This window comes from Rhinoraja longicauda, chromosome 4 (genome assembly GCF_053455715.1).
Source record: "Rhinoraja longicauda isolate Sanriku21f chromosome 4, sRhiLon1.1, whole genome shotgun sequence".
NCBI classification, from domain to species: Eukaryota; Metazoa; Chordata; class Chondrichthyes; order Rajiformes; family Arhynchobatidae; genus Rhinoraja; species Rhinoraja longicauda.
This window is the reverse complement of record NC_135956.1, coordinates 22868127-22895866: the sequence shown is the minus strand read 5'-3', so window position 1 is coordinate 22895866 and position 27740 is coordinate 22868127. Positions and strand designations below refer to the sequence as shown.

At 41.7% G+C, this 27740-nt stretch overlaps 1 protein-coding gene across 13 annotated transcripts in view; it reads right to left on the bottom strand.

The window, feature by feature from the left end:
* dtna (dystrobrevin, alpha) overlaps positions 1–27740 on the bottom strand; it is a 190056-nt gene that overhangs the window by 135999 nt on the left and 26317 nt on the right. The window contains exon 1 of one of the 13 annotated variants that reach the window (XM_078397344.1): positions 45–556. The exons of the other annotated variants lie outside the window; for them this stretch is intronic. Coding sequence (XP_078253470.1) covers positions 45–61 — 17 coding nt within the window. The 5' untranslated portion in view covers positions 62–556. Of the gene's footprint in view, positions 1–44; positions 557–27740 lie in introns of those variants that run through there. 13 annotated transcript variants of the gene reach the window in all.

The following is a 27740-nucleotide window of genomic DNA, read 5'->3' as shown; positions in this document are numbered from 1 at the left end:
TACGTACATTCAGAAAAATGGGTTAACTTTAAACAAAAACTTACCCTGTAGTTTTCACCATTCTTTGTATGTGTTTTGTTGGAATATTGATGATTAAAAAGGATTTTACTAGAATATTTTGGCTTTAGTGCAGAGACTAAGGGAACTCCTGGTAACAGCTTGTTGGAGAGCCGAACTGACTGCTGAGTTTAGAACCTTGCTTTGCCAGACGCTATCTTTAACTGTAAGTTAACCAGTCTCACATTCCTATGGGGTTCTGCTGGCAGATGCCTTTTGTGCAGTTCGCCAATCAAACGCTTTTGATCATCAAACTTGCTCTATTTTCTGGCTTTGTGCCAAAATCAAGTATCAAAATAGTAGAAACCCTTTTCAGTTGTCAGCTTAATAATACGATGAAACTGTTTTGCTCAATATATGACTATCTAGTTCATAAGACAATGTCTCAAAACTTTGTCAAGGTTCTGCCGAGAGTACCATTTTTAAAAAACATAATGTGTTCACAAGCAGTCTGAAGGGTCCCGAGCTGAAATTTCACTTGCCCATTTTCTCCAGAGATGCTGCCTGACCTGCTGTGTTGCTCCAGCATTTTGTGTCTGTAAATCTTAAACATAGCTCACCAAAAGAAAGAATTGATAAATAATATCACTGGAAGCTTGACAGCACTGGCAGTCTGGGCTGTCAGTAATACTTAACTAAAAGAATTCCCATCAGCCCATCAAACGCAACAATTCTGAATCACTATGCCCTAAAATGTATAATTATGAATAATTCATGTTCCCTTCAATCATAACACAAATCCCCACCCCCACATCCTTTCAAGTCATGCCATGGGCAACGAATTTCTGAACAAATTCCTTGATATGGATTGCTGCCATTACAAGTTTCAAGTGAACTGCATTCAGCACAAAAAAAGTTGCTAAGAGAGTAAAGTGCCTTTATGTCTGAAACCCAGTGAGAAACTGCAGTCTAAGCCAAAAACGACATATTTATTTTGTGACTGCAAAATAAACCTACAGCTCCAAGCTAAATTACAATCAAATTTAATCTCTAAGTGCCAAGACAAACAGTATCATTTCAGCTGGACAAACTGTTAAATGACATTGTTCACTTTCTATCTCACAATTACTGCCTCAAGGCCAGAGTACAATATCGACCAATATAAACAATGCTGTCAGTTTGTGCTTAATGTCAAAGTTAGCTAAAGAGATTGGCTTTTAAGGGAAAAAATGGGGAAGTATAGTTCTAGTTGCAGTGCCGGAGACGGCACAGCTCCTAAAGCACACGGATGTAAGTGAACAGAGTTACCCTTGTTGTGATGTAGTTCACAATTCCACAGTAATCAACCCTTGGGCTTGTCTACACAAGTCATAAGGAAACTGAAAGTTTAACACTTTATTCTAGGCATAGCTCACAGACGAGGTGTCACGTCTATGCTTTGAATGAGGAGTTTCAAAATATCCATCGAAGATGAGTCTTTTTCTGCGGGTAATTTCTTTACCTTAACCTGTCTCTCATATAAAGTCTGCAAATTGCACTTTCCGATCAATAGCAGCTCACATTTAAGCATGCAATTTTTAATGTAAGAAAAGCCAAGCTATTTAACAAGAACATCTTCACACAAAATGTGAGACCAAGTTACTTCAGGAGATTCTGAGGCTTGATCATATAATTAAGTTGCACGGAATACTTTAGAGTGAAGGAGCTGGTGGGTAGAGAGGAGGATGGGGAGGCAGAGATTTAGGAAGGAATTACAAAGCTTTGGTTTTCAGTACCCGAAGGCACGGATTACTAATGCGGAGGAGTCAAAAATCATGAACGCTTATGTGGGCAGTATTGGGGAAATGCAGATATTTCTGAGGGCTATATGTTTGAAAAGGTCCCAAAAAATAGCAAATCTGGAGGGAATTGAAGGCAAGGACAAGAATTTTAATACAACATGACTACTTAAACTGAGAACTATGCAGAGATGTGATGGGTGAAAGGATTTCCTGCAAGCTACGGCACAGCCGGCAGAGAGAGATCTGATTGACCATATCTAAAGCATACATAATTTGTATAAAATTCCCCTTGGATGTATTTTGACACTTCCTGTAAATTTGACAGGCACAAGGAAGCTATACAAAAATGGAGACATTCATGGGGAGAACATTGTCTTTACTTCCAAAGGACAGTGCCAATCACTCAAAGCAAAGCATGTTAGTTCAATATTCAGAAATAATTATATCATTTATGTTGCATTTGATGTTGTGTGTCATTGTGCACAAGAGAAGAACCTTGAATACATCCCACACGTCTTACAATTCTCCTCATTACTGCCTGTTTCTCCACCCAGGATTGGGAACCCACTGGGCTTATACTTTTCACCAAAGCTGTAACGAATAGCAATGAATTGAAGCCATCTGACATATCGCAGTCATTGAATATGTCAAGAGTCAGTACACTCAAATTGATCAGCAGATATGTCGCAATCAGGGCAGCACAGTGGCACAGCTGTGGAGTTGCTGCCTCACAGTGCTTGTAGCGGTGGAGACCCAGGCTCGATCTTGAATACGCGTGCTGTCTATACGGAGTTTGTACGTTCTCCCCGTGACAGCGCGGATTTTCGCCGAGATCTTCAGTTTCCTCCCACACTCCAAAGACATATAGCTTTGTAGGTTAATTGGCATGGGTTTGTATACTTCGTATAAGTGTAAATTGTCCCCAGTGTGTGTAAGCTTGTGTTAATGTGCGGGGATCGCTGGTTAGTGTGGACTCAGTGGGCCGAAGGGCCTGTTTCCGCACTGTATCTCTAAACTAAACTAACCAAAAATAATGGAAATTACGTTTAAAATTTAAATGATGCTTAATTGATCCTTAAATATCAATATAGAGCATCTAGTTGATATATGCAGCACGTGTTCACTTTGATCCCGTTTTATTCTATCGTCCCCATCAACTGTCCCTTTTTCCCATCCCTTTTCCTCAAATTTCTACCTTGTGAACAAGATGAATATCAAGATGTTCAGCAATTTGACCTACAAAAAATACACTAAATGCTTATTCTGGCGAGGTATTGAAAATCCTCAGTTAGATATGATGTCCAATTTCACATCATGGTCAAAAAGGGAAGCTACCTGATGTCATCAAAATACTCTGTCAAGATTGGCTCAAAGAACTCGAAGTGGAATGGAAAGATGGACTCAGTGTTAGCACTTCACAACGACATGGACAGCTCTGTAACACAATGGATAATGGCGCGGCCTCACAGCTCGAGTGACCCAGGTTCAATCCTGACATCTGATGGAGTTTGCGCATTCTCCATTACTGCATGGGGTTCCTTTGAGTGTTCTATTTTCCCCCATGTCTCAAGGATGAGGAGGTTAATTTGCCACTGTAAATTCTCTACTTCATGAGTGGTAGAAACTCGTGGGGAAAGGGGTGGGAAGGAGAAGCGGTTGATGTCAGACTTACTTCATAAAAGTTGGTGTTAGATTCAACAAGGGCTAATCATTTCACTTCCTCACAAGAAACCCACAAGAACAGTGGGTAAGATTGCTAGTTTTGATTATATTCCCGAACTGAGTCCTACAACTGCTGAAGAATTAAGACAAAACTCAACCGAAAAGAGTCAAGAAGTGTTAACTCCAATTGGTGCAGGGATCAACATAAGCAATGCCAATAGAGTTATGAAGATCAAAAAGTATTTGATATACGGTTTGTCAGCTAAATGTGTGATTTTTTAAAAACTAGTTTCACTCTTTTAAATGGTCATTCCTTGGTGTATTTGATTATATTTGTATTGCAATCCAAGAAGAGTCTCAAATTGCTGCCTTACAGCATTAGAGACCTGGATTCGATCCCAACAACAGGTGATATCCGTATGTTCGCCTTGTGACCTTATGGGTTTTCTCGGGGTGCTCCAGTTTCCTCCCACATTCCAAAGACATGTAAGTTCATAAGTTAAATTATTCCTGATATGTTCGATGCGAAATTGGGATAATATAGAACTAGTGCAAGGGTATCACAAAATGCTGGAGTAACTCAGCGGGTCAGGCAGCATCTCTGGAGAGAAGGAATGGGTGACGTTTCGGGTCGAGACCCTTCTTCAGACTGATGTCGGGGGAGGGCAAAGAAAGGATATAGGTGCAGACAGGAAGACAGTGGGAGAACTGGGAAGGGGAGGGGAAGAGAGGGACAGAGGAGCTATCTAAAGTTGGAGAAGTCAACGTTCATACCGCTGGGCTGTAAGCTGCCCAAGCGAAATATGAGGTCCTGTTCCTCCAATTTGCACTGGGCCTCACTATGACACTGGAGGCCCATCACAGAAAGGTCAGACTGGGAGTGGGAGGGGGAGTTGAAGTGCTAAGCCACCGGGAGATCAGGTTGGTTAAAGCGGACTGAGCGAAGGTGTAAGGGTGATCACTGGTTGGCGCAGATATGATGGGCTGAAGGGCCTGTTTCTATGCTATATCTCTAAACCTAAAATGCTTTTCAGTTTCTTATGAATCTTGCACACTGCATATTCCTTTACCATGGTCTATGAACCACTATGGATATGGACATTTTAGCTAGCAATGCAGAAATCATGCATATGGAACTGAAAAACTAAGGCCGAGCAATGAACACGCCTAAATTTGATGATTTTAACATTCTCTGGATCCTCCTCAGGCAAATGTTCTTTTCAAACTGACAATTTAGAATTATTAACTTCAAGTTAATAATAATTATGTTTGTTCCAACTGTCATTTCTATTTTTTAATCATTTTATTTGAATAAAAAGATTAGTCAGAAAATATTTTGCAACCATTGTCCATATCAGGCTATTGAAGGCTTAATTAAATTGAATTTTCTATACATTTACTGATATTCATCTCTGTAATATTTGAACTAAACTTATCCTGTATTTCATTGTTCATCTTGCTGTACATTTTTCCAAATAATTACTATGACTGTACTTTAAAGAAATTAATTCATGGTCCTCTGGTACATCATGGAAATCTAAAAGTTGCGAGATAAATTAAGATTCTCAGGTGTCATTCGAATAAACCATTAATCACCAAAAATAAACTAATTGGTCTCTTGGCTTGGTATAAATTGCACAGATGTCACAATATCTATCTACATACTGACAACCAATGCTCTTTAAAGTACCCGAAACGTCACCCATTCCTTCTCTCCCGAGATGCTGCCTGACCTGCTGAGTTACTCCAGCATTTTGTGAATAAATCGATTTGTACCAGCATCTGCAGTTATTTTCTTATACTCTTTAAAGTACAGATAGTTCCACCATAATGTGCATTTCCACAACACAAATTGGATATAATGTGAGTGATGAACTGGAGGTAGACCAACATTCTGGCAGGCAGGTTTGCTAGAGCTACAGGGGTGTGTTTAAATTAAATAGCGGGGAGGGGAGGTGTCGACAAAATGGAAGTATAAGGATGGAGTTAAAGGGAAAGATAATGTAGGAAAGGTTACAAAAGACACCCAAATTAATGGAACGGAAAATTCAAGAAGGGATAAGAGAGTAAGGCCAGGTGAAATAGGAACTGGTGTGAGAGGGGAGGCGAGTACCAAATTAAATGTGTACAGTATATGAATGCGCAAAGTATACGAAATAAGGTGGATGAGGTTGAGTCTCAGTTAGAGATTGGTAGGCATGATGTTGTGGGAATTACAGAGGATCGGAACTGGGAACTGAATATTCAGGGTTATACTTCCTATCAAAAAGACAGACAGGTGGGCAGAGGGGATGGGGTAGCTCTGTTGGTAAGGAATGAAATTCAGTCCTTTGTGAGGGGTGACATAGAATCAGAAGATGCAGAGTCATTGAGGGTAGAATCTGTATTTACCGAGGAGAAAGACAGTAGGAAGGAGGAAATTGGAGCAGTCATTGGAAGTGTCTTGAGAGCAGTCAGAGTTACTGTCTAAGAAGTACTGAAGGTACTGTTGTGTTTGAAGGTAGACAAATCTCCAGGGCCTGAAATGATATATCCGAGGACATTGTGGGAAACTAGAGAGGAAATTGCGGGCACATGCTTTGTGTCACCTCCCCACCTCTCTTTTCCAGCATTCACCTGCCCCCCCCCCCCCCCTACTCCTATCAGTCTGAAGAAGTGTCCCAACCTAAATTGTCAGCTGTCCATTTCCTCCCCATTTGCTGCCTGGCCTGTCGAGTTCCTCCAGAACAACTTTTTGCTCAAGATTCCAACATCTACATCTCTTAACATACAGCCTTTTGTATTTTTTAGCTTGAGTAACATAAAAAAACTTCAAAATTTTAAAAAGACCTGTATATTTTAAACGTTTACAGGGGAACAAAAGAAAGTTGTTAATATGCGTCTAAAACTCTACCCCCAATTCCCTTGTGCCAGATCTTCTTTGATATGAAAGGACGTGAGAGGACGCTGGCGTTGATTATTCGCCGCTTTTCCGTCAGGATAGTTTGTCTGTTTGTCTGTTTGTTTCTATGTTAATTGTATTTGTAAAGCGCTTTGTGCATGTGTTAAGGCGCTATATAAAATAAATATATTATTATTATTATTAATATTGATTTCTCTTTCAACAGATTCTGCATGGCCTGCTAATGCTTCCAGGATGTTCTAGTTTTATTGCATCAAAATAACTTGGCTTTAACCTGAAGATGAAATTGTCCATACAATTGTTTGATCTGGATTTTAATCTGGGCTTTTAAGAAGTGAATAAACATTGATATCTTCCTCTGCATCTCACACCTTGCCCCAAAATAAACTAGTTCCATCTCTCCTCAATCAAAGACAACTGTAGAAGTAGACAACGTCAATTGAAAAACAATGTATCTCTTTTCATTGGTTAACCACTGCCTGGTGTTACACATGTTAAACTGAAGATTATGCTGTTGCTACATATTTGGTTGTATTTCACTCCATGAGAATCAGGGATTTGAAAGATACACATGATTATCAAAACATTCATCATAATTAACATTCCTAAAATACTACTCTTCAATCTACTACAGCCTAAAAATATCGCCAGGCAAAGAAAATGTTTGGCAGATTATTCATTGTGTGTTTCTCCCAAAGTCACATCTGCCCTCTTGGATGCAGTGCAGTGAAAGAAATCCAAGTTTTATTTGAAACACTGAATTTTTGACCTCCATACTGATAGCCAATACTTCATAAATGATCGTTGAAGTTATTATTTACACGTCAGGTTAACTGTTCACTTTTCCTGTTTCCCACTCTCTTCATGGAATATTTATTATTCAACTCTAACATGTAAAAAATAAATTAAAAACATATTGGAGTATTAATAGAAATATCCAATGGCCCTGGCCTTCTCCCAGACCAGCAACAACAATGTCGCAAGCATGCTAGATTAATGAAGTTTTATTGTACAATGCCCATTTCCTTTGTCAATACTGAAGTATTAAGACCTCACCTACATCATCTAGCTCCATGTCCATTTGGGTTCCACCTCCTTCCTTTAATATATATATTTATAAAATCCTTTGGGCATTTTCTTTAAATGTTTTGGATGCAGGTTTACCTGCAGGTATCTGCTCCCCACTCTACTTTTGCCCAGAGCTGTTTTTTGTTCAAGATTCCAGCATTTGCAGTCTCTTGTATCTCCTGTCTAAAAATAATGAAATTGACTTTCCCGCAATCCACAACCTTTATTTCTAATCTGTCTTCATCCCTGTCCAGATCTACCTTGAAATTTACTGATTAATGCTCGTCTTCAAAATGCACTCCATTGACATATTCCCACTATATATCCAAGGTTAATTCCAGTATTTGTTCCTTCGCTGGTTGGACTAATTATCTAATGGCTGTGGAAACTCTCCTGGATGCATTTAAAAATTCTACTACCTCTTAATTTTCACACTTATGCAATGCTAGTTAATGTTGGGGATATTAAGGTTCTCTACTATGATAAGCCTATTATTCCTGCACATTTCCAGGCATTGCTTACATATTTGCTCCTCTATTTCCCACTATTAGGAAAACTGCAATGTACATTGAGCAAAGTCAACATCCCTTTTTTGTCCCTCGGTTCTACCATTGGATCTCATTTGAAGAGCCTTCTAGGATATTCTCTTTCATTACTGCAGTAACGGACTGCTTAATCAATATTACAATACCACCTCCTATTGTACATAATCTCTGTTGTGCCTGAATACTTCACTTCAACTGTTCAACTATATTCATAAAATCAGCTAATTGCCTGTCCCCTGGTGCAAAGCAATTTTCCAATGGTCAAAGAAGTGTAATACCACCCTTTCTCAAACGGGTAATACAGATGTCTGAAGAAGAGACCCGACCAAAACATCACCTGTCCATTTTCTCCAGAGATGCTGCCTGACCTGATGAGTTACTCCAGGACTTTGTGTTAATCTTTAATATATATGCATTCAATCCTTCAAAATCAGGGCTTTTATTTAGTTCCTTGCCTTTATAATCCAAAAAGAGTAATGAATATCCACAGCATGCTTAAATGTATTTTAAAACCATATTCCATTATTTTAAACACATTTAAATAAAAGCAGCATCTCATATGGCAGGTTAGTTTAGGTTTACATAATCTCCAGAAAAATACTAGTCATCCTGATTGTAAAAAGTAGGAAATACAGAAACTAATAATAACTCTAGTTAGATTACGTTCATAAAATGTTACCTTTAACATCAACCACAGTAAAAAAAAATGCGCATATTGTGAAAAAGGAATAAGTCACTAACACATATAGAACTTGATACACCAAATTTATGTACAAATATAGCAGCAGTCAGGAAGTAAAATATCCCATATCAGAGACTGCATTTCATTCCATACAGGATACAAAATATGAGCTTCAACCTTTGTATCAGAGGATTTAGCCAAATCATTAATAGCAAAAACCTTTCCTCTCATTTTGACTTAAACTGAAAAAGACATAGCAGCTAAATATTTCGATAATTTCTTTGTTGTATTTTATTGTTCTTTGTTCTGGTACAGATCATTAGATATGAACATACCAGTTATCATAAATGTGCCGATATCTCCAAAGTGTGATCAGAAAAATGTACTATTGATATTCTCAGAAAATAATTAAAATCTGTTACTATTATTGTTTGAAAATTGTAACCACATCTAATCACAAATTGCAGAATTGCAATATCTCCCACGATATTGTTCAGTCAATGTTAGGGAATATATCTTGTTTTCGAAAGGTGATGATCAAAGTAGTCAAATTATATTCTCTTTACAAGTTGTTAATGATATCAATACTTATCAGAATCGAGACTGGCAAGTGCAAATCTTTCTACACACTTTCCAGTAAACTAACACAAAGCGCTGGAGTAACTCAGTGGGTCAGGCAGCACCTATGGAGAACATGGATAGGTGACATTTCAGCTCGGGACCATTCTTCAGAATGATTGCGGTGGGAAGAAAGATGGGCCAAGATAAAGTCTGGTGAGTGATAGGTGGATGCAGGTGAGGGTGGGTTTTGAGAGGCAGATGATTTGACAAAGTCCAGAGGTGAAAAGTCAAAATGTGCAAGATAAGGATAGGAAAGCTGCAAATTGTGCAGCAACAGGTGGAAGGGGAGGGGGAAGGAGAGAAATGGGTGCTAAACCAAGTGCGGTGCAGGGAAGAGAGGGGCAGAGAGGGGGGAATTTGTAGATTAAAATCTCCAATATTAAGTAACCAATGTTCATATCGTTGGATTTATTCACAAAATGCTGGAGTAACTCAGCAGGTCAGGCAGCATCTCGGGAGAGAAGGAATGGGTGACGTTTCGGGTCGAGACCCTTCTTCAGACTGATGTCGGGGGTGGGACAAAGGAAGGATATAGGTGGAGACAGGAAGATAGAGGGAGATCTGGGAAGGAGGAGGGGAAGGGAGGGACAGAGGAGCTATCTGAAGTTGGAGAAGTCGACGTTCATACCACCGGGCCGCAAACTGCCCAGGCGAAATATGAGGTGCTGCTCCTCCAACTTCCGGCGGGCCTCACCATGGCACTGGAGGAGGCCCATGACAGAGAGGTCAGACTGGGAATGGGAGGGGGAGTTAAAGTGCTGGGCCACCGGGAGATCAGTTGCGTTAATGCGGACCGAGCGCAGGTGTTCAGCGAAGCGATCGCCGAGCCTGCGCTTGGTTTCGCCGATATAGATAAGTTGACATCTAGAGCAGCGGATGCAATAGATGAGGTTGGAGGAGGTGCAGGTGAACCTCTGTCTCACCTGGAAAGAATGTTTGGGTCCTTTGATGGAGTTGAGGGGGGAGGTAAAGGGACAGGTGTTGCATCTCGTGCGGTTGCAAGGGAAAGTGCCCGGGGTTAGGGTGGTTTGGGTAGGAAGGGACGAGTGGACCAGGGAGTTGCGGAGGGAACGGTCTCTGCGGAACGCAGAGAGGGGAGGGGATGGGAAGATATGGCCAGTGGTGGGGTCCTGTTGTAGGTGACGGAAATGTTGGTGGATAATATGTTGGATCCGCTGGCTGGTGGGGTGGAAGGTGAGAACGAGGGGGATCCTGTCCTTGTTACGAGTGTGGGGATGGGGAGCAAGAGCGGAGCTGCGGGATGTAGAAGAGACCCTAGTGAGAGCCTCATCTATAATGGAGGAGGGGAAGCCCCGTTTTCTGAAAAACGAGGACATCTCGGAAGCCCTAGTGTGAAACACCTCATCCCGGGCACAGATGCGGCGTAGACGGAGGAATTGGGAGTAGGGGATAGACTTTTTGCAGGGGACCGGGTGGGAAGAAGTGTAGTCCAGATAGCTGTGCGAGTCGGTGGGCTTGTAATAAATGTCCGTCACTAGTTTTTCTCCTGTGATGGAGATGGTGAGGTCCAGAAACGGGAGGGAGATGTCAGAGATAGTCCAGGTATATTTAAGAGCAGGATGGAAATTGGAGGTGAAGTGTATAAAGTCAGTGAGTTCTGCATGGGTGTAAGAGGTAGCACCAATGCAGTCGTCGATGTAGCGGAGGTAGAGTTCGGGGATGGGGCCGTTGGACTGTACGCTACCAAAGTCATATACGAGGTTCTGTTCCTCCAGTTTGTGTGTGGCCTCACACTGGCAATGGGGGTGGCCCAGTTCAGAAGACCAGTGTGGGAACAGGAAGGGAAGTTAAAATGGTTACCGGGGAAACAGTTGCCAAATCTACCCTTGGTCTTGCCAATGTAAAGCACACCACATCCAAAACGTCGAACACAGTAGATGAGGTAGGAGGAGGAGCATGTGAACCTTTGTCTCACCTGGAAGGACTTCTGGGGTCCATGGATAGATTTGAGAAAGGAGGTAGAGGTAGGATCTGGGTAGGGACAAGTGAACCAAGGAGTTGTGGAGGGAGCATCTCTGCAGAAGGCAGAAAGAGATGTGCATGGGAAGATGTGACTGCTGGTGAGATCACGTTGGAGGTGATGGAAATGTCAGAGTATGATGCATTGGATTAGGCTGGAGTGAAAGGGAAGGACCGGAGGAACTTCTTTTTCCACCTGGGGAAGTGGGAGTGAGACCAGCGGTACATGACACAGGAGATGCAGGCGAGGGATCCATTTATGACAGCAGGGGGGGGAACCACGTTTACTAAAGAAAGAGGTTATCTTGGATCCCCTAGAATTGAGAGCCTCAACTTGGTTGCAGAAGCAGCGGAGACAGAGGAGTTGAGAATAGATGATAGCACGTTTACAAGAGGCACGGTGGAAGTAGGTGTAGTCCAGAGAACAGTGGGGTCTATAGTAGATGTCAGTCGACAGTCTGTCCCGTGTGATGGAGACAGAGAGATCAAGAAAGGGTCGAAGTCTCTTGCACTACACTTCCTCCCACCCTGCCTCATGCATTAATTTTAGGTAACCTTCCGACAAACGGTCCTCCCTCCATTTTTCCTCTTCCCTGTGCCCCATCTGGCTTTGTACCCATTTCTCCCCTTCCATTGACATTCCTTCCTCTGGCTTCAATTTTCATGTCTTTTCATCCCTGCCATTTGTCCAACCATCTGCCTACCAAACCCCCTCCTCTCACATGTATCCAACTCTCACTTGACAGGCTTTGTCCTGCCCCTCCCTTCTTCCAGCTTTTCCCCCCTCCCACCATAATCAGTCTGAAGATGGGTCCCGACCCGAAATATCACCTATCCATGTTCTCCAGAGATGCTGAGTTACTCCAGCACTTTAATTTAATTTAGAGATACAGTGCAGAAACAGGCCCTTCAGCCCACTGGTCCACTCCGCCCAGTAGTTCCCGCACACTAACACTATCCTACATGCATGAGGGACAATTTACAATTTTACCAAGGGTTGGGAGCAAATTAACCTCCCAACCTGTACGTCCATGGAATGTGGGAGGAAAGCAGAGCTCCCGGAGAAAACCCAGGCAGGTCGCAGGGAGAACGTACAAACTCCGTACAGATAGCACCCATGGTTAGGATCGAACCTGGGTACCTGGCGCTGTAAGGGCACTGCACCACCCTGCCACCCACAAGGACAGCTTCTGTCTTTTTTTGTAAACCAGCATCTGCGCAGTTCATTGTGTCTACATTCCCATAAACTAAGTTTGACTTTTGGACCACTGCCAGGTGTCTGCAGCTCCCAGTTAGGTTCTGCGAGAGAGGATGGGGTGAATGCAACAAATCCAGAGGTAGCAATATTCTTAGTGCCATGGAGTCAAAATAATCACATTTGCTTTAGTTAGTTTCACATTCAAATAAGCACCTTATTCAAAACCTGCCTTTACGATGGTGATCTCCATTTGACCCATTGGGTGTTGGCTGCAATCCTTGTGTGCCTGCTTTTCCTAAATGTAACCCGCCCAGCTTCTGTTTGCATCTACTGATGCTTTATACCCTTCTGAACAACTAACAGTGAATCAAAATTCAACTTCCCTGATTAAAGTATTTTCCTGAGCATCTCTTCAGGAACTCTTCAGATAAAATCCTTTGCTGTTCTGGCTTTCACACATTAGTATTGCTATTCATTGCAATCTACCTTTAGATGTTTTCACATAGCCGTATCTACTTCATTTGCACTCTCTCACTTTCTCTGAAGGCTCTATCACCCACTACACTTGAAATATATTCCCTTGATCATTTTAAAATTAAAAACTATATTTCAACCCTTTCTCCTGCAGTCTTAGTCTCCTCAGGAATAGTCATAGCCAGCACTAAAAAATGTTAAAAGTTTTTAATTTATGAGGTATAAAGATTCACCAATATACAGAACCTTGTATAAAAGATACAGAAGGCACACTATCAATTCCAGCACTGCGCATAAGCTTAATAGCTACATAAATCTCAAATAAAGTTAGATGACACACTCTTCGATTGAGCTCATCGTATTTTTTTAAATTATCAGCAAAAATGGTGTTAAATTTCCACATCCATTCGGGAAAGAACTGCATAAATATGAAATTTATAACCTGTCATGTGTAGGTTAGTTCTATATTAGCCACAACCTAAGTATAGCATTCAATCCACTTACATACTTAGGTTTCGTATTACCAAGTGATGAGCCAAAGATATCTAATTTCAAGAATGAAGGCAGGGATTAACTGTAAAGTGGGAATGGTGGTTCCATAATCTGCAATGGTCACAAATAAACTGTGACAGTAGCCTGGAAATGACATACGCGTTCCAGTTCATTTTTTAATGAGATTATACATCTTGATCCAATAAGTACCTTTTCAGACATAAAAAAGTATTTTCTTGTACAAGAGATCAAAATTTAAATCCTCCTATAAATTGACATGTATCTTTGTTCTTTCCACTGTGCTAGTTTATATGTGTCAATGTAATCAGCTCAACAGCAGTGGAAAGTTCAGAGGGAATTTTGTTTTGTTCTCTTTTCTAGCCTTGGTTCACAGTCTTATCAATCATTGGAATGAATTTGACTACTTCCCTGGAAGTTTGTTTTTGATGTTTTAGATTTTGTAACAAGAAGCTTGTCAATTGACGTATTGTAAAACAAAGCCAAAAACAAACTGCTGCAGGGACCCAACGGGTTAGACAACATAGACTCAGTCATACAACACAGAAACAAGCCCTTCGGCCCATGCCGACCAAGATGTCTCAGTTAGCTAGTTCGACTTACCAGTGTTTGGCCCACATACTTCTAAATCTTTCCTATCCATGTACCTGTCCAAATGTCTTTTCAATATTGTTATTGCACCTGCCTCAACTACTTCCTCCGGAAGCTTGTTCCATACAGGGTGGAGTTAGGTGGCAATGTGAGCTGCGAGGAGGATGCAGGGTGACTTGGATAGGTTGGGTGGGTGGGCAGATGCATGGCAGATGCAGTATTACGTGGATAAATATGAGGTTATCCACTTTGGTGGCAAGAACAAGAAGGCAAATTATTATCTGAATTGTGTCAGATTAGGAAAAGGAGAGGTGCAACGAGACCTGGGTGTCCTTGTACACCAGTCACTGAAATTAAACATGCAGGTACAGCAGGCAGTGAAGAAAGCAAATGGCATGTTGGCCTTCAGAGCAAGAGCATTTGAGTATAGGAGCAAGGAGGTCCTACTGCAGATTACAGGGCCCTTGTGAGACCATACCAGGAGTATTGTGTGCAGTTTTGGTCTGCTAATGTGAAGAAGGGCATTCTTGCTATTGAGGTAGTGCAGCATAGGTTCACCAGGTTAATCCCTTGGATGGCAGGACGGACACATAATGAAAGAATGGATCGACTGGGCTTATATTCACTGGAATTTGGAAGGATGAGAGGGGAATCTTATAGAAACATATAACATTCTTAAAGGATTGGACAGGTTAGATGCACGAAAAATGTTCCCGATGTTGGGGAAGTCCAGAACCAGGGGTCACAGTTTCAGAATAAGGGGTAGGCCATTTAGGACAGAGATGAGGAAAAGCTTTTTCACCCTGAGAGTTGTGAATCTGTGGAATTCTCTGCCACAGAAGGCAGTGGAGGCCAATTCACTGGATGTTTTCAAGAGAGAGTTCGATTTAACTCTTAGGGCTAACGGGATCAAGGGATATGGGGAGAAAGCAGGAACAGGGTACTGAGTTTGGATGATCAGCCCCTCAGGATTTCATGCACCTTTATAAAATCATCCATCCTTCCTGTGCTCAAGGAATAAAGTCCTAGCTTGCCCAACCTCTCCCTACAGCTCAGGGCCTCGAGTCCTGGCAACATCCTCGTAAATCCTCTCTACATCATTTCCATCTTAATGGCATATTTTCTGTACCTGGTGGCCAAAACTGAACATAACATTCCAAATGTGGCCTGACCAACGTTTTGTACAAATATCTGTGGATCTTTGGCATCTCTGGAGAGAGACAGTAATCAGTGTCTCAGGTTGAGAACCTGTATCATGAGAGTGCAGGGGGGGGGGGGGGGGGGGGGGAAAGCCAGTATAAAAAGAGAGGAAGGGGTGAGGCAGGATCTGGTAGGTGACAGGTGAAACCAGGTGAGGTGGTGGTTGAGGGGCAGATGGAGCCACGTGGGAGCAGGAAAGATGCCGGGGGAGGCAAAGGCTGAAAGGTGATCATTGGAGCCCCAAGAAGCTGCAATGCAAGAATTTCATAAGTAAGGAAGGTAATAAGTGAGGCTAGTTGAGCAAGGAGTGATGAGCAGAAGAAACCAGTTGGGGAAGCAGATGGGAAATCCAGTAAGTAAAGTGTGTGCACGAGGGGAACGGACCTGGGTGGATCAGAAGGAGAGTGAAAGGAGCACAGGGAGTTAGCTGAAAATAGAAAATTTAATGTGCATACCTTGGGTTTATTCCCCAGGCAGGATATGAGACGTTTGACGTCATCCTGGCAGTGGCGACGGCTACAAACAGACCGGTTGGTGTGGGAATGGGGAGTTAGAATGGCTGCAACTCAAAGCTCAAAATGTCCATTGGGAACAGAGCACGTGATCTACAAAACATCTCATCTATGCTTCGTCTCGCCCACGTAGAGGAGGCCACATCAAGAGCACCAAATAGAGTAGACGAGGTTAGGGGAAGAATAGATAAATCTTTGCCTTATCTGGAAGAGTTGTATGGGTATCAGGATGGTGGTGAGGAGGCGCAAGAACAAATGTACAATTGGAGGGGTTAGTGCCAGACGAGGAAGAGGGGCATGTTAAGTAGTCATGAGCAACCCTGACAGTCACAGAAAGAGCTATCTCTGCAAAACGTAGAACAGGGAGAAAAGGGAACAATGTGACTGGTGATGGGATCCCATTGTAGCTGGCAGAACTGACGAAGGAAGACGTGCTGCATCTGGTGGTAGGTGGGATGAAATACAAGGACCAAGGGAACTCTATCTCTGATCAGTTTAGTAGGAATGAGGGTTGAGAGCAGACGTCCAGAAATGGAGGAAATGTGAGCGAGGGTGCCATAAACCACAGTAGAGAGGAAGTTATATTTCCCAAAAAGGAAGGACATTTCGGATATCGTGGAATAGAAAGCCTCGTTTTAAGAACAAATGTGGAGTAGATGAAGAAATTTTAAGGGATGGCGTCCTTACAAGAGACCAAGTGGGAGGAAGTTCAGTCAAGGTACCTGCGGGAGTCAGAGGTTTTATAGTAAATGTCAGTGGATAGTTTGTTTCCCGTGGTGAAAACAGAGAGACCCAGAAAATAAAAGTAATTTTGGTCACAGCAAAGATGGTAAAATGGAGGAGTTAAACAGGAGCGGGAGGCAGCCCTCATGCAGCCATTGATGTAGCAGAGAAAGAATTGGGGAGAAGGTTTGGAAAAACAGATGTAGCCTGGGCCCATGCAAATGTCCATAGCTACATTTTTTTTTCTTGTGTTCACTGATAGACTAAATCAGTATTTTTATTCATACTCTGCTTCATCCTACTCACGAGCAATTCTCCAGTAGTTGGTGTGCACTCTGCATTCAGTCCTGATCATCAATACCTCATCTTTTGCTCACTTCAACTTGCAAACTACTCACGTTCTCCTGACCCAGTTTCACCATCCATGGAAACACTCTCATCTCTGAATGCCCATGGAACCCGCTCTCCACATCACATTTCTGCTCATTTGAACCCAGTATTTCTGAAGTACCTTCATTTTCAGCAAATTAATTCAGCAGTCTGCTGCTCCCCAGTGGAAACACCTATTTGTTTATCTTGAATGAATAGGGCAGAAGCACTTCTGGTTTAATTATTTTTAACCATCATATGGTCTGCAAAGATCGCTAACTATCTTGTGTTAATTGCACTTTGTTTTCCTTAACTTATTTTTACAAAATCATAGGACAGGAGCATCTCTAGATTTCTCTTTTCCACAGGTGATTGCTTCTTCAAATTCTTTGGTCTTAACCAGTTCATTTTCTTTTCCAATTTGAAAAGTGAGGAATACTTGGGCTATCGCATCCTCTGTTTTCACACTGCTTCCTCCCCTCAAGCTCCTCCAGTTTTCCACTTGAGCGCCAATGTTCATTGGTGCAGTTTTCATATTCTAGTTCATGACATAACCCTTCCTCTTACTATCAGTGACAGGATTTTCAGCCATCTAGGATATACATGGCTGTTTGTCCAAGGACCTGGGGAGGGTCATTATTTGGCACTGGGGTGATGTGTTGTCATGTGCCGATTCTCAGCCCAAGCTTGGATGTTGGAGGGAATCTACCATGAGCTAGTCTCTGTACCTCATGGTCAAAAGAACGGTGAATAGAAATAGTTCTCGAATTCCCTTAGTCGTACAGGGCGAGGGTACACAGGGATGTACGAATGATCACGTAAATGAGCAGACCCACCTCCCACGTCCACCTTGATAGAGAGCAGTGCATAGGCAGCTCACTCAGCTATTGACAGGACATGTGGCTATAGCTGACAATTCATTCATGGCCTGTGCCTAATAAAACAATTCGCCAAACATAAGGGGGAAAGTACTTGAGAATTTTACAGACTGTAATAAATGTTCTTCTGAACAGTTTAAAGACCAAAACAATTATCTTGCATCGAATCAGTAGAAGCAGTGATCGTTTTCATGAAAACTATTCATTCCAATCTATCAGGGCAATCACTGATTTTATTTATTTTGATTATTAAAAGATTTTTTGAGATACAGCACGGAAACAAGCCCTTCGGCCCACCAAGTCCGCGTCCATCAACGATCGCCCCATACACTAGCACTATCCTACATGCATTAGGGACAATTTACAAAAGCCAATTAACCTACAAACCTGTATGTCTTTGGAGTGTGGGAAGAAACCAGAGCACCCAGAGAAAACCCAAGCGGTCACATGGGGAACTTACAAAATTCATACAGACAGATATCCATAGTCAGGATCGAACCCGGATCTCTGGCGCTGTAAGGCAGCAACTCCACCACTGCGCCGCCTGATTTTTATTTTAGCACTCCAATTTCTGTTTTATAAAGCTAAAGTAAAAATATGGAATATTGGAACAGTTTGAACACCTTTCGGCTACGTGTCTCAAACCAACTGGTCAAACAGCTTCCACAAGGATCATTGTGTGAAAGACAGATGCACACCTTCCCCCTCAAACAGCAATGGTCCAGTCTGCTACAGGCCTTGAAACAATAACTCGGATCTCTCCATCAATAAACATGGTTCAGAAAAGGTGTAAATAAATCTCTGCCTGGCATATACAGGAGATATGAACGTGCCATAGTCTATTCAGGTCCACCCATGCCTATGCCTCTATTTAACAATCTATTTCAGGAGACCAGCAGCTTCTTATTTCACAGATGTATGGAAAGGTGGAGATAAGTACACTGGGCTTGTATTCATTCTAAAATTCAATCTTAGTAGGTTGCTATCAATACCAAGTATTATTGACATTTGAGAAAAAATAAATTAGGCTATACAGCACCAACCACACTGCAGGGTGCATAAAATAATGGAATAAGCACAATATTATTTATTTTATAAATAATCATTTTAACAGTAACAAGCCTGTTCCAGAATAGAGTGTTTGATCAGAAACCAACCTAAATTGTAGGCCAGATTATTATGCAAATAATTAGCTAGAAATATTTTGACCCAGCAGAGCATATCACATTATTGATTTCAAGAATTTTAAAAATAATCCACAAATATTTGTATTTTTGTTAAATTAAAGGTGGGTGGCAGTAGGCCATATCATGGTGACAGACATCAGAACAAAAACTGCATCCATATTGTTAAAACAAAATTCCTTTGCTTTCCATGTGCAGATAATGATGCAATAAAAACACGATTATCTTCTTCCACTTGATTTATTGTGTTTCAAAGCTGCATTCTGACTATAAACTAACTAATGAACAACGAGGAAGCAGGGAGACAGACGTACAGTGCCCTCCATAATGTTTGGGATAAAGACCCATCATTTATTTATTTGCCTCTGTACTCAACAATTTGAGATTTGTAATAGAAAAAAATCACATGTGGTTAAAGTGCACATTGTCAGATTTTAATAAAGGCCATTTTTATACATTTTGGTTTCATCATGTAGAAATTACAGCAGTGTTTATACATTGTCCCCCCATTTTAGGGCACCATAATGTTTGGGACACAACAATGTCATAGAAATGAAAGTAGTCATGTTTAGTATTTTGTTGCATATCCTTTGCATGCAATGACTGCTTGAAGTCTGCTTCACGGACATCACCAGTTGCTGGGTGTCTTCTCTGGTGATGCTCTGCCAGGTCTGTATTGCAGCCATCTTTAACTTATGCTTATTTTGGGGGCTAGTCCCCTTCAGTTTTCTCTTCAGCATATAACAGACATGCTCAATTGGGTTCAGTTGGGTGATTGACTTGGCCACTCAAGAATTGACCATTTTCTTAGCTTCGAAAAACTCCTTTGTTGCTTTAGCAGTATGTTTGGGATCATTGTCTTGCTGTAGAATGAACTGCCAGCCAATGTTTTGAGGCATTTGTTTGAACTTGAGCAGATAGGATGTGTCTATACACTTCAGAGTTCATTATGCTGTACAATCAGCAGTTGTATCATCAATGAAGATAAGTGAGCCAGTACTTTCAGCAGCCACACATGCCCAGGCCATAACACCCCCATCACCGTATTTCACAAATGAGGTGGTATGCTTTGGATCTTGGGCAATTCCTTCTCTCCTCCATACTTTGCTCTTGCCATCACTCTGATATTGGCACAACTTTGGTCCTCATGTTGATAAACAGCAATAAAAGTTTCCAAAGATGATGGAAAGACCGGAGGAAAGACCAGGTGCTGAGAGCTCTCTTCTACTTGCATTAAGTAGGCAATTAAACACACCTGAGCAATTACAAACACCCCTGTGAAGCCATGTGTCCCAAACATTATGGTGCCCTGAAATGGGGGGGACTATGTATAAGCACAACTGTAAATTCTACATGGTGAAACCAAAATGTATAAAAATGGCCTTCATTAAAATCTGACAATGTGCACTTTAACCACATGTGGGTTTTTTTCTAATACAAATCTCAAATTGTGGAGTACAGAGGCAAATAAATAAATGAGAGGTCTTTGCCCCAAGGATTATGGAGGGCACTGTATGAAATGAAGCCTGATGTTCAGTACAGAATGAATGAGTATTGCATTCTCAGGTTTGGTTTTCAGGCCATCTGAAATTCGCTAAATATTAGACTTTCAATTATTTGAAATAAAATATTTTTCTTCCCCAAGTCAGTTACTAATCTCAAATATTCTCCTCCCCTCCCCCCCGCCCCCCCCCCCCCCACACCCACCCATTGCCCACTTAAACATCGAGCTCCAATGTTTAAATAATTTATCATTACAACATCAGAATGGAATAGATAAAACTAAAAAAAGGCAGATAAAACTAACGGTACTTTGACAGCACCACCCAATGACAAAATATGATACTGCAGCACAATTTGTACCCTGGATTATTTATAGAAGTGTCTCCCAGCCCTTAGTCACCTGCCATTTCCACTCCCTTTACTGTTTCAACACCAACCGGTCTGTCCTTGGGCTTCTCCACTGCTACAGTGAGGCCAAACACATGCTTAAAAAAGAAAATCTCTGTCCAATGTAAACTTTCAATTTTCCACCTAATCATCTGCCCATCGTCCCTCACTCCACCTATGTCTACCTACCACCTGCCAACCCTGCCTTTACCCCATTGCTCTCTTCCTATACTAGCTGTGTTCCCTCTACATTCACAGTCCGGATGCAGGGACTTGATACAAAACATCAACCATTTATTTCCCTCCACAGATGCTGTTTGACCCACTGAGTTCCTCCAGCAGTTTCGGTTTTTTTGGGTCCTCTTGGATCATTTTAGTCTTGGCTGGAAAAACTCAATGGATCAGGCAGCATCTATGGAGGCAAAATGGACAGATGACATTTCAGGTTGAGATCCCTTATCTGGACTAAAGAATGGAGCGGTGATAGTCAGTATAAAGACGTGAGGGAAAGGGGTGTGGCAAGAGCTAGCAAGGAATAGGTGGATATGGGTAAGGAGGGGTTGATTGGCAGATAACAGAAAAATGACGGAGGGAAGAGTGGAGAGAGCAACAAGTGCCTGGTGTGATAAGCCCTCCTTCACCTCATGGACATCCTCTCTGGCTTTCTACTCTCTCTTCACCTTTTCATTTCCAACTGACAATGTGACATTAACCACCTTGTCTCACTCTCTTCACTTTCCTCCTCCAACTTCAACCTATCTGAACCTCTCCACTTGTCACCTCTCTGAAGCTTCTAAATTCCATTGTAAGCATTTACTCTGTGGGCAAGGTGAATCAGATTTGCATACAATATTCCAGATGTGCTTTCACCAGGTTCCTGCATCATTGCAGCACGACTTCACTAATCCTCCGCTCAAATCATCTTATGATGAAAGCTGTATCAATTTCCTTTCTTATTGCTTGCTGTACCTGCACGTGGACATTTAGATTGAGTGCAAAGGCGCCTATATCCATCTGAACACCAATACCTTTCAATCTAATTACAAATGCCATGCCTTCTTATTTCTTCTACCAAATGATTAACTTTCTAGAATCTATGCAGATTTGGAAGATTACAATCAGGACATTCCCTATCTCCATAACTACCTCCTTCAAAATCTGAGAGCACAGATTATCAGATCCAGGGGAAATTGTTTCCTTTCAGCCCCATTAATTCTCCCACTTTTTTTATTACTAACGATAATTTGTTGAGGTGGTGCTCATTGACCTGTAGTTCTCCACTATATCTGGCAGGTTTTCTATGCTTTTTCTATGAGGGGAATTACAAAATGTGTAACGTAGGCGCAGTAACAAGACGAAAAAAAAGCAAAATGAACCATTCATCAGATATTTGAGATGTAAGATAAACAGAAGAAGCGTTAAGTGACAGAGAAGCAGGAGGTGAAGTGATCTTATTGGGATGATAGAGGGCAGAGGAACACTTCTCCTAAGCCCAGTTAAGAACCAGGAAGAGTTCTGCTACAGGTTGACACAGTCACCAAACTTGCCGAAGAGAAAAATAATTGATTCCAGAGGGATTGATTTACTTCTTGATGAGTTTGCTCCCTTCCGAGTAGAGATAAATTTGTTTACCTTATTTTTTAGCCGTCACAAGTTTTCTTGTCAACACAGTTAATACCAAGTTAAGTAATGGACTACCTCTATTATTTCACAGTGCATTCTCTAATGTGGAAATGACTCTTGATCTGCAATTTAGTATAGGACCAACGTACAAAGGGACACAAACAGATAACCTTATTCGACCAAAACAAATGTAGGTCCCTTGCAGTCAGAAACAGGTGAAATGATCATGGGGAACAAGGACATGGCAGACCAATTGAATAACTACTTTGGTTCTGTCTTCACTAAGGAAGACATAAATAATCTGCTGGAAATAGCAGGGGACTGGGGGTCAAATGAGATGGAGGAACTGAGTGAAATCCAGGTTAGTTGGGAAGTGGTGTTAAGTAAATTGAATGGATTAAAGGCCGATAAATCCCCAGGGCCAGATAGGCTGCATCCCAGAGTGCTTAAGGAGGTAGCCCCAGAAATAGTGGATGCATTAGTGATAATTTTTCAAAACTCTTTGGATTCTGGAGTAGTTCCTGAGGATTGGAGGGTAGCTAATGTAACCCCACTTTTCAAAAAGGGAGGGAGAGAGAAAACAGGGAATTACAGGCCAGTTAGTCTAACATCGGTTGTGGGGAAAATGCTAGAGTCAGTTATTAAAGATGGGATAGCAGCACATTTGGAAAGTGGTGAAATCATTGGACAAAGTCAGCATGGATTTATGAAAGGTAAATCATGTCTGACGAATCTTATAGAATTTTTCGAGGATGTAACTAGTAGAGTGGATAAGGGAGAACCAGTGGATGTGTTATATCTGCACTTCCAGAAGGCTTTCGACAAGGTCCCACATAAGAGATTAGTATGCAAACTTAAAGCACACGGTATTGTGGGTTCAGTATTAATGTGGATAGAGAACTGGCTGGCAGACAGGAAGCAAAGAGTAGGAATAAACGGGTCCTTTTCAGAATGGCAGGCAGTGACTAGTGGGGTACCGCAAGGCTCAGTGCTGGGACCCCAGCTATTTACAATATATATTAATGATTTGGACGAGGGAATTGAATGCAACATCTCCAAGTTTGCGGATGACACGAAGCTGAGGGGCAGTGTTAGCTGTGAGGAGGATGCTAGGAGGCTGCAACGTGACTTGGATAGGTTAGGTGAGTGGGCAAATGCATGGCAGATGCAGTATAATGTGGATAAATGTGAGGTTATCCACTTTGGTGGCAAGAACAGGAAAGCAGACTATTATCTGAATGGTGGCCGATTAGGAGAAGGGGAGATGCAACGAGACCTGGGTGTCGTGGTACACCAGTCATTCAAAGTAGGCATGCAGGTGCAGCAGGCAGTGAAGAAAACGAATGGTATGTTGGCATTCATAGCGAGGGGATTTGAGTATAGGAGCAGGGAGGTTCTGCTGCAGTTGTACAGGGCATTGGTGAGACCACACCTGGCGTATTGCGTACAGTTTTGGTCTCCTAATCTGAGGAAAGACATTCTTGCCATAGAGGGAGTACAGAGAAGGTTCACCAGATTGATTCCTGGGATGGCAGGACTTTCATATGAAGAAAGACTGGATAGACTCGGCTTGTACTCGCTGGAATTTAGAAGATTGAGGGGGGATCTTATAGAAACAAAATTCTTAAGGGGTTGGACAGGCTAGATGCAGGAAGATTGTTCCCGATGTTGGGGAAGTCCAGAACAAGGGGTCACAGTTTAAGGATAAGGGGGAAGTCTTTTAGGACCGAGATGAGAAAGTTTTTTTTCACAAAAGGTAGTTGAGGCCAGTTCATTGGCTATATTTAAGAGGGAGTTAGATGTGGCCCTTGTGGCTAAAGGGATCAGGGGGTATGGAGAGAAGGCAGGTACGGGATACTGAGTTGGATGATCAGCCATGATCATATTGAATGGCGGTGAAGGCTCGAAGGGCCGAATGGCCTACTCCTGCACCTATTTTCTATGTTTCTATTTCCCATACCCTGCATATTGGTATCCTCTTTCTTTATTTTCCCTTTTATTGCCTTAATTGAAATCTGCATCAATTACTCTTGACATTGATTTATAGATTCTCCATACCTTTCTCATCAGTGGCCTTGTCTCACATCTGCCCCATTCTTGGCTGTTTGAAGGCAGTTTCTTCTCGACCATGTGGCCTTTGCAAACATCTTGTGTGCATCACATATTAAATGCACGTTGATTTTTTTTTTAACGAACCATTTTTTCTTGATACATGCAGACATTTGTTAACAAAGTTTTCAAAAGTGACAATTAGGCTCAGGGGGTCATACCTTGTATTTGTGAGAATATCGCAATATTTCTGGAATTGGACGGTTTGCTCTCTGCTTCTCTGGGTCCTTTGGGAAGAATACAAGGTGGGCAGCCATTTGAGGACATCATTAATAATTTAAAAAACAGGGAAATTATAGTTTCTGGAAATCTGAAATAAGATCAGAAAATGCTGCATACAGGCAGCATTGTTGGAAAGTGAAACAGTCAGGCTAAATACCCTTCATCTAAACATTTTCGATTGTGCTTCTTTGCACAGTTGTTATCCGATCTGATGAGTATTCCAACATCATCCGTTTTTATAGCATTGAAAGCTTCCCCTACATGGAGTTAAGCCTTTATCTCACTAATGCTTCAATTAAAAACAATGGGAACTTTGGAAAATGTTGGGTAGTTTTCTTACCGAACATTAGCTGCTATTTGAACAACTGCAATAAACAGGATAACGGGAATTCTCAAGTAGACCTGTCTGCTTTTTGCAAGAATGACCATATCAATCAAAAATTCAACAGTTTGACACTAATTAATTAATTAAAATAAATCTGTAATCAAATAAGGTGACCTTTCAGCACTGGCACCAACAAAATAACCTTTTCAATCAAGGGTACTGTTGTTCTGTTCATACCACCAATCGGCTCATAGCACTAATAATTTGGTTTGGGCTCAGTGAAGAAGATGAAGAGAAATTTATTTTGAGGAATTAAGCAAGCTCTGGTTTCTAATCAGAAGTAGAATAAGTTCCACCAAGCATTAGAAGGAGGGCCAGTTTTATTGAAAAGGATCTCTGACCATATACATAAAAGATAAGTTGAACAATCAATTACCCAGAGTATGAAGAGTCCAATTGCATATCATAGCTTGCAGAACAATAGAAATGCACCCCAGGTATGACCCTGACAAATTATTTTCAACAGCATCTGAAATATTATTGTCAGTCCAGCTCAAGACCATCTTACACCATCAATATTCCTATTCATTGCTCTTGTTATCTGGAAAAACTAATGCACAACCGATGGCCTGTTGGTTTGAACAATCACTCAACAGGTTATTCAGAGTGCCCTTATTTATTGAGTTGAGTAGTGCCAGTAAATTGCACTGGCCTAAAAGGATCCGGTTCACTATGACTGATGATTTTGTATTGCCTGAAATTGAAGATAGTTTGTGCACAGATGATGTCTCAATCCTCAGATTTATCTTCCCAGCAACCATATTGATCTCATATGCTAATGCATCATAATCTTTCTCTCCAGTAGCACTTAGTTGCTCTGAAAAGAGTTAAGGAATATTATACGGTTTATACCATCACATTCTTCCTTCACTTTAAATGGATAACAGGATAGCAAGCTCTAATTTTGCTTCTGAATTTGACTGCACAAAGAACAAAGCCAGTGGCTATGTCATCAGGTCTGTCCAATTTCTACTGACATGGGATGTCTGTGTTCTTCCAGATAAGCATCTTAACTTCTTCACTCAACTACTCCGATTGTCAGTTACTTTTGCCTCGATGCTAGTATTTTGCCACGATATCTGACAGCTTGCTTTTTGAAGTTAACACTATTGAATTTAAGGTTTTCTGTAAATGTTAGAGAACAACAGATCTGTCAAATTGTACTCAAATTCATAATCAATTGGTTTGTCCTATCAAAAGAGGCTAAATATTTTAGAAGAATGAAAGATGATCTCATTGAAAAGTACAAGATCCTAAGGAGCAATAACAGGGTTGAGATATTTTCACCAGTTAGTCTCGAACATGGGGACTTAGTTTCAAGATAATGGGTTTGTCATTTGTAACCCAAGGGGTGTAGAAATTTCTTCTCACAGAAGGCAGTACATCTCTACATTTCTCCCCCCCAGTGTTGTGGTGGGGAAAACATTATAAGTATTTAAAGTGGAGGTAGATTCGTTTTTAAATGATTGTGAAATTGAAGGCTATTGGGGATCCGGTACACAGGATGAGTTGAAGCATGGGTAGATCTGCAAAGAACATATTGGATTTACGAAATGTACAAGTTGTCTTTAAATACAGGAGAGGTGCCGGAAGACTGGAGGGTGGCAAATGCTGTGCCTCTATTCAAAAAGAGCTGCTGGGAAAATGCTGGGAATTGTAGGCCAGTGAGCTTAGCATCTGTAGTTGGAAAGCTAGAGTGTATTGTGAGGGATAGGATATATATGGACAAGGGCTGATTAGGAATAGTCAGTATGGTTTTGTAAGTGGAGGTCATGTCTCACAAATCTGATTGTCTTTTGAAGATGTAATCGAAAAAGTCGATGAGGGCAGAGCAGATGATGTTGTATACATGGATATCAGTAAGGCATTCGACAAGGTTCTGCCTGGTAGGCTGCTCTGGAAGGCTAGATCACATGGGAACCAAGGAGAGATGGCTGAATGGATAGGAAATTGGCTTCATGGAAGGAAGCAGAGGGTGACGGTGGAAAGTTGCTTCTCGGACTGGCCTGTGATTAGTGGTTTGCCTCAGGGTTCGGTTGGGTCGGTTACGGTTTGTCATCTATATCAATGATTTGAATGAGAAGATACATGGCAAGGTTAGCAAGTTTGCAAAAAGTGGGTGGTTTTGCAGATAGTGAAGATGGTTGTGAAAAATTGCAGCAGGATCCGGATTGATTGGCCAGGTGGGCTGAGGAATGGTTGATTGAATTTAATACAGAGAAATGTGAGGTGCTGTATTTTGTGGAGCCTAACATGGGCAGGACCTTCACAGTGAATGGTTGGGCTCTGAGGAGTGTTGTGGAGCAAAGGGATCTAGGTGCAGGTGCATGGTTTGTTAAAGGTGGCCAAAAAGGCTTTTGGCACATTGGCCTTCATCAGTCAGAGTATTGAGTATAAAAGGTCATATTGCAGTTGTACAAGACGTTGGTGAGACCGCATTTCGAGTATTGCGTTCATTTCTGGGCACCATGTTATAGGAAAGATGTTGTCAAGCTGGAAAGGGTACAGGAAAGATGTACGAGGATGTTGCCAGGACAAGAGGGTCTGAGCTACAGGGAATGGTTGAGTAGGCTGAGAGCGTAGGATGAAGCGGGAGTAATCTTTGGAGTGCAGGATGATGAGGGAGTAATCTTA